Here is a 13344-nt window from a genome sequence, read left to right as displayed (position 1 = left end):
TTTTTCCGTGTTTCAGAATACGGTTAACCAATATGTTAACTAATCGATTACGATAAATTGGATCGGATTTTGTGGTTTTTTCTTCTACAGTACCTCGCCGTGACATGAGCGTGAAAAGGATAATTTTTTTTTTTTTATAACTTCTAAGGGCTAAAATGATTTATTTTGGCTTTTTGGCCCCATATTGTAGGGTGGATCTCGAAAGATATGAAAGATCTCCTCCCAAGCTGTACATACGACTTTCATCAAATACGACATTCCACAGAATTCTATATGTATCCATATGTATCTATGAGATCGAGTATGGAATTCAGTATGGAATTCTATTTACTCACTTTGAAATTGAGTATCTGTTTCCCCCCTTTTCTTGCTAGGATTGGAAATCCTGTATTTTACATATCCATACGATTGAGTCCTTGGATTTCCGAAATAGTGTAAAGTGCTTCGAATCATTGCTATTTGACTCGGACCTATTCTAAAAAAGTCGAGACATTTTGAATTTTTTGTTGACACGGACAAAGTCAAGGAAAACCTCTGAAATTATTTTAATATTGGACCTTGGTGGCTGATTACTGTTAGTAAATTAGATGAGAAATTTTGTTCGTTCCGATTTTGTAATTTTGTCGGAACATTTTGTAATTTCCTGATGTAAAAATATAACATGAAGATAAAATAGTGTATCTTCTTCATTGTTCATGGAATTTGTTCTTTGTAGTTCTAGTTCATTAGGACAAAATATTTTGCTCAAGTGAGAGAAGAAAATAAAGGTTAGTGTCAAATGAAATAAAAATGCAGACAATGATGGTAGTTAGAAGCAAGTTGCAAGTGTTAATTCATACTTCATTATATATATATATATATTGGTCATGATACTTCATTATATTTCTAAATCAAACCAATGAAAATGTATTTATTTTTAAATGCAATAAATAATATATTTTTATTTAAATAAAAAAGCCATAAATTTTGTGATAGGAAAAAGGTAAAAATGAAGTAAGATGATCCATTTTTCTCAAATTCACAAAGTAAATAAATAAATATACGCAAGGAGATATTTTCTTTGAAGAAAAAAGGAAAAAGAAGGTGACAGAAAATGATACGTAGCAGCATCACGTGAATGACACCCCCGAATAGGAATGCATCGTGTACGTCACGCGTCGACGAAAACCAGACCCACCCAAAGTTAAAACAGATCCCTTCCATCGTGCTTCTTACTACATCCATCCATCCATCATTCCATCGTCAACACTCAACACACACAAACACACTTCTCATTTTTTTTTAAAAACAAAAAAACCCAAAAACCAAACAGCCCCTAAGCACTCAAAGCAGCACCGCACCCACCCTCTCTTCTCCTCTCAGCTGAAAGAGAGAGAAGAACGCGCGATCCCGTTCAATCTCTCCATACTCTTTGCGCCAATCAACGACCCCACACTCAAATTTTTTTCCCCCTCAAACAAACACTCCCTTTCTCTCTCTCCTCTCCCCATCTCTTTCTCTCTCTTCTTTCTTGCCATGCCAGCTTCTTCTCCTTCAGGTCCCCTAAATACTCTTAAACCCTCACTTCTCTCCTCTCTCCCTCTAATTCCTCTAATTTCTATTATTATTGCAATTATTAATTTTTTCTAAATTATTTTGGTTGTTGCAGAGAACCGCACAAAATGGAGGAAGCGGAAGAGGGAATCGCAAATCAGTCGCCGCCACCAGAAGCACCAGCACCACCACGAAGACGACGACGACGAAGAAGAAGAGAACCCCAATGCCGACAACAACGAAGACCACGACGACGATTCTGAGGACCAAACCCCTAATCCCCAATCTGCTTCCCCTCACCACCACGAGATCGAGGTGCTCTCCGATCACGCCGTCCAGATTTCGCATTTCCCCACTGTTCTCAAGCGCTCCGTTAACCGCCCACACTCCTCCGTCGCCACCGTCATCGCTCTCGAGCGCGCCGCACTCGCCGGCGACTCCAAGGCCCACCAACAGCTCCACAACAGCGGCAGCATTCCGTTCCTCGAGAATGTCTCTCACGGCCAGCTCCAGGCCCTCTCCACCGTCCCGGCTGACAGCCCCTCCCTCGATCATGACCGCGACGGCGGCAGCAGCAGCTCCTCTTTTGTTATCACTCCTCCGCCAGTTTTGGAAGGACGTGGTGTTGTTAAGCGCTTTGGAAATAGGGTTCTTGTTGTTCCAATGCATTCAGGTTCTTCTCTTTCTCTATCTGTTGTTCTGCTTGCAAGCTTTATTTTTTGTATGTATCCAAATGAAATTGGCGTTATTATAAGTTTGTAGTACTGTTTAGGGTTACCATAACTGTGTGTCACTTTACATTAATGCGTGAAGTTGGGCATGTTTTTGAGTTATTTGGCATTCTTTAAATTCTGGGTTGTATTCAAAAAGGTCAATTACTTGGTTTTGAAATGGAAAGAAATCATTGTTAGGGGCCCCCAACAGTGTTATTGCTTTTTAGCTTTTGGAGGTTTGAATCAGGTGTAGTACTGTCCGAAAGATTATAGGACTTCCTTTTTGAAATTCGAGCACTTCTGCCTGATGTTCAATTCGGATTTCTCTGAGCAGATTGGTTTTCACCAGCCACAGTGCATCGACTAGAGAGACAAGCAGTGCCGCATTTCTTTTCTGGAAAATCACCAGGTCATAGTCCGGAGAAGTATATGGAGTGCAGGAACTATATTGTTGGGCTCTACATGGAGGACCCTGGGAAGAGGATTACTGTCTCTGATTGTCAGGGATTGTTGGTTGCAGTTGACAAAGAAGATTTAGCTCGGATTGTCCGGTTCCTTGATCATTGGGGAATCATCAATTACTGTGCTTTGGAGTCATGTCATGCGCCATTTAATGATGCATCCTTCCTGAAGGAGGAGACAAGTGGAGAAGTCCGCGTGCCCTCAGAGTTTCTAAAATCCATAGATAGTCTGATAAGTTTTGACAAGCCCAAGTGTAAGGTCAAAGCAGAAGAAATTTATTCATCATTCACAATGCACAATGCTGATGTCACTGATCTGGACAACAGGATACGGGAACATCTATCCGAAAATCATTGCCATTGTTGTTCTCGTCCTCTTCCTGCTGTATACTATCAGTCACAAAAAGAGGTAGGCTTATTGATTTAATTATGCCATAAATGTATGAAGGTCATACGGCTCTGTCTATTGCTCCTGTCATACAGAAACATAATGGACAAAAGACAATAGATAAGAAGTCCATCTGTAATTTAATAAAATACTATATGATTGTGCATGAGCGTGGAAGTGTTACCATAACATCCAATGCTCGGTGCATATAGCTGCCAGAGCTAAATCCTCTGGATAAACTGAAAGTTTGTGAATTACATGTTCGTTTTGGTAACCTCATCTAAAGTCAAACCTCTAAACTAAATAGCATGCAGAGTAACTTAAACTGCACGAATCATTTGTGTGTAATTCGCATCTCATGTTACAGGTTGATATTTTACTTTGTACTGGCTGCTTTCATGATGGGAGATTTGTCGTTGGACATTCAAGTATAGATTTTGTAAGGGTGGATTCATCCAGGGATTATGGTGAGGGAGATGGGGATAGTTGGACTGATCAAGAAACTTTGTTGCTGCTTGAAGCAATGGAGATTTACAATGAGAATTGGAATGAAATTGCCGAACATGTTGGGACCAAGTCAAAAGCACAATGCATTCTTCATTTTCTTCGTCTACCAATGGAAGATGGAAAATTGGAAAATATCAACATTCCAAGCGTGTCTTTGCCATCCAATGTGATGAATAGAAATGATAGTGGAAGAATGCATGGCTACGTAAACGGAGATTCTGCAGGTCTGTCTTATACCTTCTTTAACCTATTTTAGTGAATGATACGTGTTTGATCATTCAGTTGCTGTATTCTCACAGGAACTGTCCGCCAAAGCAGAGATTCTGACAGCAGGTTTCCTTTTGCCAATTCTGGAAATCCTGTTATGGCTTTGGTAGGTGAATTCTGATTGTATGCCTAAGTTTGTTGTTTAATTAAGATGCACTTAAACATATTTACCAATTACCAACAAGACTAGGATGTGGTGTTTGTACACCGCCTAACATCATATCTGTAACTTCTTCATCAAGTTGATTTGTAAGAGGATATTGAAGAAATGCATTGCTTCAAGTTGCATCCTTCTCTTTGAGGGAGCAACCTGTTGATTACAGCACTTGCTTAACAAAAGTTTAAATGGATGATGTTCTAAACTTAGTATCTATATCTGGTTAATATACCAGTATTTCACTGCAAACTACCGTGTCATATATTTTGGGTTCTTTAGCTGTGACTTACACTAAGTTTTGTTGGATGCATTATATAGGTAGCCTTTTTAGCCTCTGCCGTTGGACCAAGAGTAGCTGCTGCTTGTGCTCATGCAGCATTAGCAGTATTATCAGAGGATACTTCTGGCAGCACATCGCAAATGGAAGTACAAGGACATGATAATAGGTGGATATTACTATTACAGCACATGCAATTCTGTTACGTGAAGTTTTCTTGTTTGTTTTCTGTTGCATATCTTATTAATGCTTTTGTACTCTACACTGTTTTTCTTCTGTTAATATTTTTTTCCCTTTTATAGAACATCTTATACAGTTGAACTGAACCTTCGTAAAAAAATTCCCGTGTAAAGGAAAGACAACTTTTTATTAAAGTGTGTCTTCCCTGCTCAAGTACTCATGTTGTAGAGTTGTATGTGGGTAGAGGAAAACTAGTTTAAGTTGAACCATTGCTCATGGTTGCTAGTTTATGAACTGTGTACTAATGTTTTAAATATTCATTCATTCATGAAGGTCAAATTCAGAAAGTGCACATAGTAGAGATCGTGGAGAAACTGCAATTTCAAATAATCATAATGGTCAGTTATCGTTGCTGCTTTTATTTGTTGGCTTTTATGCCCCAGCACAAATTAGATTCATTAGTGTAATTTTCTTCTTGAGGAGTGCTTCTATTGATTTCAGAGGATAAGGCAAAACTTGTTGGTTCACGAGGTCAAAATGAAGGCGGGACAACACCACTATCTGTTGAGAAAGTTCAAGATGCAGCAAAGGCAGGCCTCTCTGCTGCAGCCATGAAATCTAAATTGTTTGCTGATCATGAAGAACGAGAAATCCAGAGGCTATGTGCTAGTATCGTTAGTCATCAGGTATAGCTGTTTGTTTTGACTACAGTTGGTTGACTTGGTTCAACCAAAATATCAATTTACTTGTTTGTGCATTTCTTTGAATGGCATACATCTATGTTTATGCCCACCAGTTGTTTTATTTGTCTGAACTAGTATCTTTAGATGTTTAACCTGTGGTGGTGGCTTGGTTTTATATGCAGTTGAAAAGATTGGAATTGAAGCTGAAGCAGTTTGCTGAAATTGAAACATTATTGATGAAAGAATGTGAACAAGTTGAGAGGACAAGGCAGAGATTTGCTGCTGAGCGGTCCCGTATTATATCTGCTCGTCTTGGAACTGGAGGAGCCACACCTCCACCGTCAGGTGTTGGTCCTTCCATGTCTAACAGTAATGGCAACAGTAGGCCACAAATGATCTCTGCGTCTCCCTCGCAGCCCAGCATCTCGGGGTATGGCAACAACCAACCAGTTCATCCACACATGTCCTTTGCCCCGAGACCTTCTATGTTTGGTTTGGGACAAAGACTGCCCCTATCTATGATACAACAATCTCAATCACCTCCAAATGCCATGTTCAATGCCCCTAGTAATGTGCAACCCACTTCCAATCATCCATTGTTGAGGCCTGTATCAGGGACTAACTCTGGTTTAGGTTAATTAGGAGAGTAGGCATAAGTTTTGGGACCTCAATGTTGCAATTCTATTTTGTCATTGATCTCAGCAGTGAAGAGGAAATAGGTGGATGTGTCCAAAAAAGAAAAAATAGTTATCTAAGTTCTAGATACTGTAATTGGTTGCAGTTGATTGTGAAAGTGTTGTTTAAAGAAAATAAGTAGCATTTTGATATTCCACTGTGTTTCTGCATTACAGGTACCATGAAGTTTTATTGTCATCGGTAACATCTTTTTTGTTAGATTTTGGAAAAAAAGAAAACTACTAATTACTTGGATGAATAATTACCAGACCATGGCTCCCTGTGCTGTTGCACAATCTAGTTTCAGACTTTCAGGGACACAAGTGGTTATTTATTGTGCGGTTGTCTCAGGTACACTGTAATCTGTTATATAATTCTTGTAAATGTTCAGAATCTGTCTGCAGTTAAGTTGCAGAGAATTTAAAGCTTATCTATAATGTAGTTTGAAAATAGAAAAGCAGTTTCAAGCTACATGCTCGGGAGAGAGAAAACTAATGAAAAGAGACAATTAATGTAGTCGTACAGAGAATGCTTGTAACCAAAAGAAAAACACAATTAAGATATTCATACGGAAAACAGTTGCAACACTAGAAGTACACAATGTAAGAACATCAGTTTTTCCTTGATCTTCAAAGGAGAAATTGTAACTACAACAGTATCACATCAGTAACTAATTTTCTTGTATAGTTCAGCAATAACGTGTAAACAATAAACTTGTAACTTAGTACTGTAGTACATATAGTTTGCACACGATGGATAAATGGGGAAGAGGGCTCTCTAATGTCTTTTTGTTACAATAACCTTCAACTATGTATTTTGAGAATCCAACATTTAGATTCTCTTTCCCCATAAATGGCTTAAAAAGCAGTGTGAAGTGGTGAAGTTCTTATTGGTTGTGAATTGTGTTGCACTTGACTCATACATACATAGCTCAAGTCACTTATTCCGGTAGTGGGATATCAGCTAAATCTTCTCTGATAGGGCCATGGTTCAACTCTAACTCACCATTAGAATTCATGAACCCCTTTTCCACATGGGTTTGCATTGCTGTGTTATCCTTGGTCTCAATATATGTCTGAACATTGTCTTTTCTGAATGTTAGGTATATAACTGAGCCGACATAGATTGCCATGAGAGGAAACACTATGATCCCAATGAACACATTTCCCACCTTTGGCAAACTATTATGAATTAGCCAACCCACGAAGGCAGTGATGAGGTAGTACACATTGATGCCTATGATTCCCAATCCTAGGATCCATGAGATGACAATTATCTGCACTAAAATTTTGTTACAAGATTTTCTTTGAACTGTTCATTAGAAATGTATTATTTTTAATTATTTCTGTCCTGTATATTTAGTTGACACATTCTTCTACTATTGAAGTGATTATATTTATTAAGGGAAGAGTAAAACTCACTATCATAGAGTTCTTGTGAGGTCCCATCTTGGTACTGCTGCTACTAAACTTAAGGAGTGGAATTAAAGCAAACGGAAGCTCAAAAGAAAGTATCATCTGCAAATTTTTATGGGGGTGATGAGTATACTGTACAATTTAAAAAAAAAAAAAAAGAACAGAATATACGAACCGATGCGATGACGATTAGTCGACCGGCACCGGAGGAGCCACCAATAATGGAGACAACAAGGCTTGGTGCTATGGCAATGGTCCTAGTCATCAAGTTCCTAAGCCATCTTTTCATCTTCAAGTCTAAGAAACCCTGTTGTACCACCAACCAACCAACAAAACAGAATTCAGTATTATTATTCTTCTTAAAAAAATTATATTTATAAATAAGAAAAACAAAAATGAAAGTAATGATTGTTGGTATTTATTCACAAATGATTAAATTGACCCACCTGCATAATGTACTGTCCTGCATAGGTTCCAGTAATAGCGGAACTTTGTCCTGAGGCTAATAGTGCTATTGCATAAATCGTTGAGCTAGACCTTCCCAACACATTCTACATCAAAAGTTCATCACACATTAATGATAATTACTCTACTTGCAGATTTTGAATTAAGATTCTGAAAATTGAACTGATAATTGAATCAATAAATTTAAAAGTTCAAAGATTTAAAATTTTAATCAAGTTTTAATTTTGTTGAATTAACATATATTTATATTTTAAATTAATTAATCGCTAAAAAATAAAATCGGTTCAACTAATTTATTAGGTTGTGTTTGTTTATAGGTACGAGATATGAAGTAGGGACACAGAGATACAAAATTGTATTTGACAGATGAGATATGAACAAAGACATTATATCCAGAGGCACTGAATTAATGTATTTTGTATCTATCTTGACAAAAAAAAATTCAGAAATGATATAGAAATACTAACAAGAGACACAATTTATTTTTTTTATTATTTTTATTAATTTTTCATGATTATATTTTTTATTATTATATTTTTCTTCCCAAATTTTTTGAATGAAAAAAATAGAATAAATTAGACTTTTATTTCTAATTTATCATTAAACAAAATACAAGACTATTAACTTTTATATCTCTGTATTTTGTAATTTGTTTTATCTTGTTCTCAAAACTAAACACAATTTTTATTAAATATTTATTATTTTCTAATTTTAATTGGTTCGCTAACAATTGTTTGTTATCTTGAACCAAATCGGTTTAATAAATAATTTGTTTTCGCTTAATCAAGTCGAACCGGCTGATTCATAGTTATTATTAAAAAAAAAAAAGTAGTAAATATATAAAGAAGAACCTTGAGAAGAAAGGAAGCAGAGTTAAGGGTGAGATCGCTGCAATGATCAGTGTTTTCCGAAGAAAGATTTGAAGCTGAGCAAACAGTGCCAGACACAGAAATAACTGCAACGTTGATCAGAAATGCCACAAACAGTGCGAACCCACTCTCTATCAGAAAATATTTACACGCGTCCTGCATAATAATAATATATGAGAATTAGTGTTAATGACATTTATGTGTAACTAATTAAGATGCAATAACCTTAATATGGTTATTAGATTATTCGATCTTATTGGCTTACATTGATGCCACGAACTGTATTAGGTACTTTCCTAGACAGCACCAGAGCAGAGTGGAGGAAGAGGTTGTGCCTACATTTTTATCACAAAAAGATAAATAAAATAAAACAAAGTAAAATTGTGGCTAATTTTTTTTATATAAAAAAAGATATTAATATATTTTTTTAAAAATATAATTATTTGGTGTAATTACATATAGGTGAATTTTGTAGGTGGATAATCAATATGTAGAATGTGTGTAGTGTCATCATGCTGGCAACATGCAAGGTGGATTTGTTTCTGAAAACAGATAGTATAAGATACTGAAAATAGAACACAGGACAAGATACTGATAGACAGATACACAAAATTTTGTGTTCTTATATTATATTTGGTGATAAATTAGAACAAATTATGAAAATCCAATTTATTTTTATTTTTTTATTCAAAAAATTTGAGATGAAAAATATAATAATAAAAAATATAATTATAAAAAAATAACAAAAATAATGAAAGAAAAAATGAAAAATAAGTTGTGTCTCTTGTTAGTATCTCTGTGTCCTTCCTGTCAAGATGGACACAAAATACACTAATTCAGTGTCTTTAGACACATTGTCTTTGTCTATGTCTCCTCTGTCAAACACATTTTTGTATCTCTGTATCCCTGTCCCAGTGTCCTGTCTTTATAAACAAATGCAGTCGCAGGGTACATGTTGGACACGTGTTGGCAACACACAGGATGCGTGTTGGCCACATGCGTGTTGGATATCTTTTTTATACTTTTACAATACTATAATACAATTTAAATATCAATATTCAACTAAAACACACTCTTCATCTCCGTATTAAAAATAATTTCTATAAAATTTTACTAGTAAATACTAGACGAGTTTTCAATCACTTTTCAATTTTATTTGGTTTTATAACTTATAACATCCAAAACAAAGTTTTCATCTTTATGATTGATTTTGACTTTATTTTGAAATCAATTACATAATTAGGTCTGTTATAATTAATTGAAAATTTGTACCGTTAAGATTACTGATATTAAAAGCTTTGTTGAAAAATAAAAATTTAAGTTTTTAATGTATTTACTTTTTAAAAGCTATTTTTTGATACTCTAAGCCTTAAGTCTTTTGACAATATATGTGTGCGCTTTGAAACGAGACTACAAGTCAAGTAAAATAATGCAAAATTAAAAATGATGGGAATTAAAAGAAGATAATAATTTAAGTTAGAGTAAATTATTAAAATGGTGTCTAAAGTTTATATTACTGATAAAATTTTTTTAAAAGATAATAACTATAAATAAGTTCACGAAAAATTTAAAAATACGATAAAAAAATTTAGAGATTAAATTTTGGTGCAAAATTTTACAATCATTATTAAAAAGTTAAAATCTTTTCATTCTTAAAATTTGATAATTTTATGTAAAGTGATTTTTAAAAATTTTTTTATATTATGAATTACCACTTTTTTTTTAAAATAAAAAATTTAAAAATTAAATTTTGTTCCAAATTTTTTTTATATATCTTTTAAATATTTATTTAAATATTACTGTAAAAATTTACATCAAATAAATAAATCATTTGCTAAATAAAAAAAATTGGAAAGGAGATTTAATATTGCATGAACTTGTTTAGAATACTATCTTATTATTAAAGAAATATTTTTTGAATTTGCATTGATACATAAAAACATGTCACTTGTTAAAATAATTCAAATAAAGTCTGCTGTATTATATATATAGATATAATTGAGTTATTATATAATAAGTGTTTTTATAGTATTTATTAAATAGAAAAAAAAACAATATTATACTATCACCAAATATTATTATTTTTATCAATATTTAATTAATAATAATTTATATTTATATTTATAAAATTTTTATACATAAAAATATTTATTAAAATTTTACACACATAAATTAATATAATTTATATTTATATTTTTAAAATTTACATATATAAATTAACAAAATTTATTTAATAAAAATAATTTACTATTTATACTAATTAAAAGATAACTAAAAATATTAAAAATTACTGGCCTAACAATTTTTCGTTACTTACGGCATGACAAGGGCACCTAAAAGGGCAATGGCGTCGGCAGTGGCACCTTGACCACTGAGTTTGGGAATAAACATGCCTTTTATGACACCAGACGCTGGTGGTTTCACGTAACTCATTTCTCCAAAGAAACATGCTGCCATCACAAATACCAGCGTTGATATCAGCAACTCCAACTTCCTTACCTGCCCCACCAATTAAATTAAATTATGTTAGACTATAATAATTTTTTTTTTTTACCAAAGATAAGAGACTCGAACGCGCAACCTTTTAATTGAGTATGGAGAGACTATGCTATTGAGTTATAAGCCTATAATAATTGTTATTACAATAATAATAATAATAAAAGGGACTATGTGTATGTACGATTCATTACCCCAAATCTCTGGAGACCAAGAAGCAACAGAGTGCTGCACCCAGTCACTAGAACTCCTCCCCATACTGGGATGTGGAATAGTATGTTCAGTGCAAACGCCGTTCCAATCACTGCCACAATTTATTTAATTAAGGGGAATAATTCTTCATTTTAAGTATTTTCAATTTTCTTGTTAATTAGTTCATACCTTCTGGAATGTCTGCGGCTATGACAGCAAGCTCAGCTAATAACCATAAGCAGTACCTAACGAGTCTTGGATACTCCGCTTTGCATATCTCTGAAAGGTGTTTCCCTGCCCAAAATTAACTAGAGAGATTAAGACAATGACTAATATTTAATATTAATTATGTATGATTAAACAAATTTCGTGTTAGGGACGTATGCTTATTGAATGTTGTTACCTGTGCTTACGCCAAGATTTGCAGCTAATGACTGAATAATAAGAGCAAATATCAATCCGATAAGTATCACCCACAGCAGCTGATCCAATACCACAACAACAAATTTTAGCATTTTTAGTTTGTCAGTTCGTCACTTTATTCTTTTATTAATTTCAATTAAACAAAAACAAAAGGTCGTACTCCATAGGGTGTGTGTATACCTCGTATCGGTGATTAGCTCCAGCTTGGAGATCAGTTTCCACTGCAGAAATGAAAAAAAATAATTAATACATACATACATACATACATACATAGATGTATGAGTTTTTGGAGAGAGAGAGAGAGTAAGGAACATACAGTTTCCAGGATCAAGGTAAGCGAGAGAGACGAGAAAACCAGGCCCTATAAATGACAGAAACTTCTTCCACCCTTTTTTCTGCTTCCATGCAGTAAGTAGTTATTGTCATGTAAAATTCATAGTTAGTAGATAATATTTTTTTTTAACATTATAACTAGGTATCTTATACTAGGTAGTAGGTTTCTTATTCAGGTATCTTTTAACGTTAATTTTATGTGAAGTTGATAATTAAGAACCGTTAAATAATTTGACTAATTTAACTAAATTTTTATTTAACAGCTCAGTTATCAATTTTATGTAAAGTTGATTATACCTGAATTTTTACTATCTTTCAAATATTGTCTTTTATTCAACTTTTAAAAAAGACAAAAAACAAAAAATAAATAACTTTCTTGAGTTTTTGAACAACTAATATAAAAAGTAGGTATTTAAATTAATTAAATAATAATAAATCCTTAAAAATCAATCAAATACTGAATTCTAAAAAATATGTAGTATCCTTCTAACAATTCTTAATTATTAATTTCACATAAAAGATAATAAAGAATTGTAAGTCGTCGCCAATAAATATACATAAAAAGAAATGTATGTAGTGATGTAGAGAAGGAGCACATACCTCGTGATTTGAGGGGGCATCAGCATGAATATGGAGGATATTATTGGGAGGTGTGGCACTCACGGCAACCACGCGGTTGTTACCACCACTCCCTGCTGGCTGTTGCTGCTGTCTAAGAACGCTTGCCATGACGGTCAATCCAACTGATGAGTGAATGAAGCGGTGAATCGTATTATATATTTATAGCTACAAACAGAATGGTTTTTTAATTTGGTGTTTTGGGTTTTACGCACACGTCAGCTTAGAGCACCCATGCATCCATCTTCATGCCTTTTTACATGCACGCCCACGTCCCTTTCTTTTTTTTCTTTTTTAATTTCGTTTTCTTTAGCACCCAACTTTTCTAACACCAAGAAATATTAAAAGATCCAGATTATTATTATAAAAAACTTTAGCTAATTATTAATTAAAAAATTAGTTCTTAATCTTACACTACTCACGTAATACCGTTAACAAACATAAAAATTAATCACAAAATGTTCTTTATTTACAAGAGTAAATAATCACATCATATTCCTAAATCACACACATCGTATGGTTATAAGCACATCACTGTCTAGTGTCTAACTTCTCTTTTATATTTCTTATCAACTTTTCAAATGTAAACCCGATTATGTAGTGTGCCCTATACACAAAATATTTAAAGTAATGTTATTTATATTATTTTTGTGTATATTTTTTATATTTTTATTAATGAAAAGATTAAAAAT

General features: G+C 33.7%; 2 protein-coding genes across 2 annotated transcripts; one reads left to right on the top strand and one right to left on the bottom strand.

The window, feature by feature from the left end:
• The first annotated feature begins 1222 nt into the window (after positions 1-1222).
• Positions 1223-6000, top strand: LOC112766865 (SWI/SNF complex subunit SWI3C). The gene is made up of 9 exons (XM_072223561.1): positions 1223-1537; positions 1649-2206; positions 2581-3116; positions 3463-3826; positions 3902-3979; positions 4349-4472; positions 4817-4881; positions 4985-5169; positions 5349-6000. Exons 1-9 carry the CDS (start codon positions 1516-1518, stop codon positions 5802-5804), a joined length of 2388 nt encoding a protein of 795 aa, XP_072079662.1. The 5' UTR covers positions 1223-1515; the 3' UTR covers positions 5805-6000.
• Positions 6001-6435: 435 nt separating this feature from the next.
• On the bottom strand, positions 6436-12794 carry LOC112766867 (metal transporter Nramp7.2). The gene is made up of 13 exons (XM_025812767.3): positions 12635-12794; positions 12018-12096; positions 11882-11922; positions 11682-11760; positions 11468-11572; positions 11281-11390; positions 10908-11089; positions 8856-8925; positions 8573-8746; positions 7703-7807; positions 7432-7563; positions 7263-7358; positions 6436-7117 (listed from the first exon to the last, which is right to left on the bottom strand). Exons 1-13 carry the CDS (start codon positions 12761-12763, stop codon positions 6782-6784), a joined length of 1638 nt encoding a protein of 545 aa, XP_025668552.1. The 5' UTR covers positions 12764-12794; the 3' UTR covers positions 6436-6781.
• Between the last annotated feature and the right edge of the window lie 550 nt (positions 12795-13344).

This window comes from Arachis hypogaea, chromosome 17 (assembly GCF_003086295.3).
Source record: "Arachis hypogaea cultivar Tifrunner chromosome 17, arahy.Tifrunner.gnm2.J5K5, whole genome shotgun sequence".
Lineage (NCBI taxonomy): Eukaryota > Viridiplantae > Streptophyta > Magnoliopsida > Fabales > Fabaceae > Arachis > Arachis hypogaea.
This window is presented reverse-complemented; position numbering and strand designations above follow the sequence as displayed.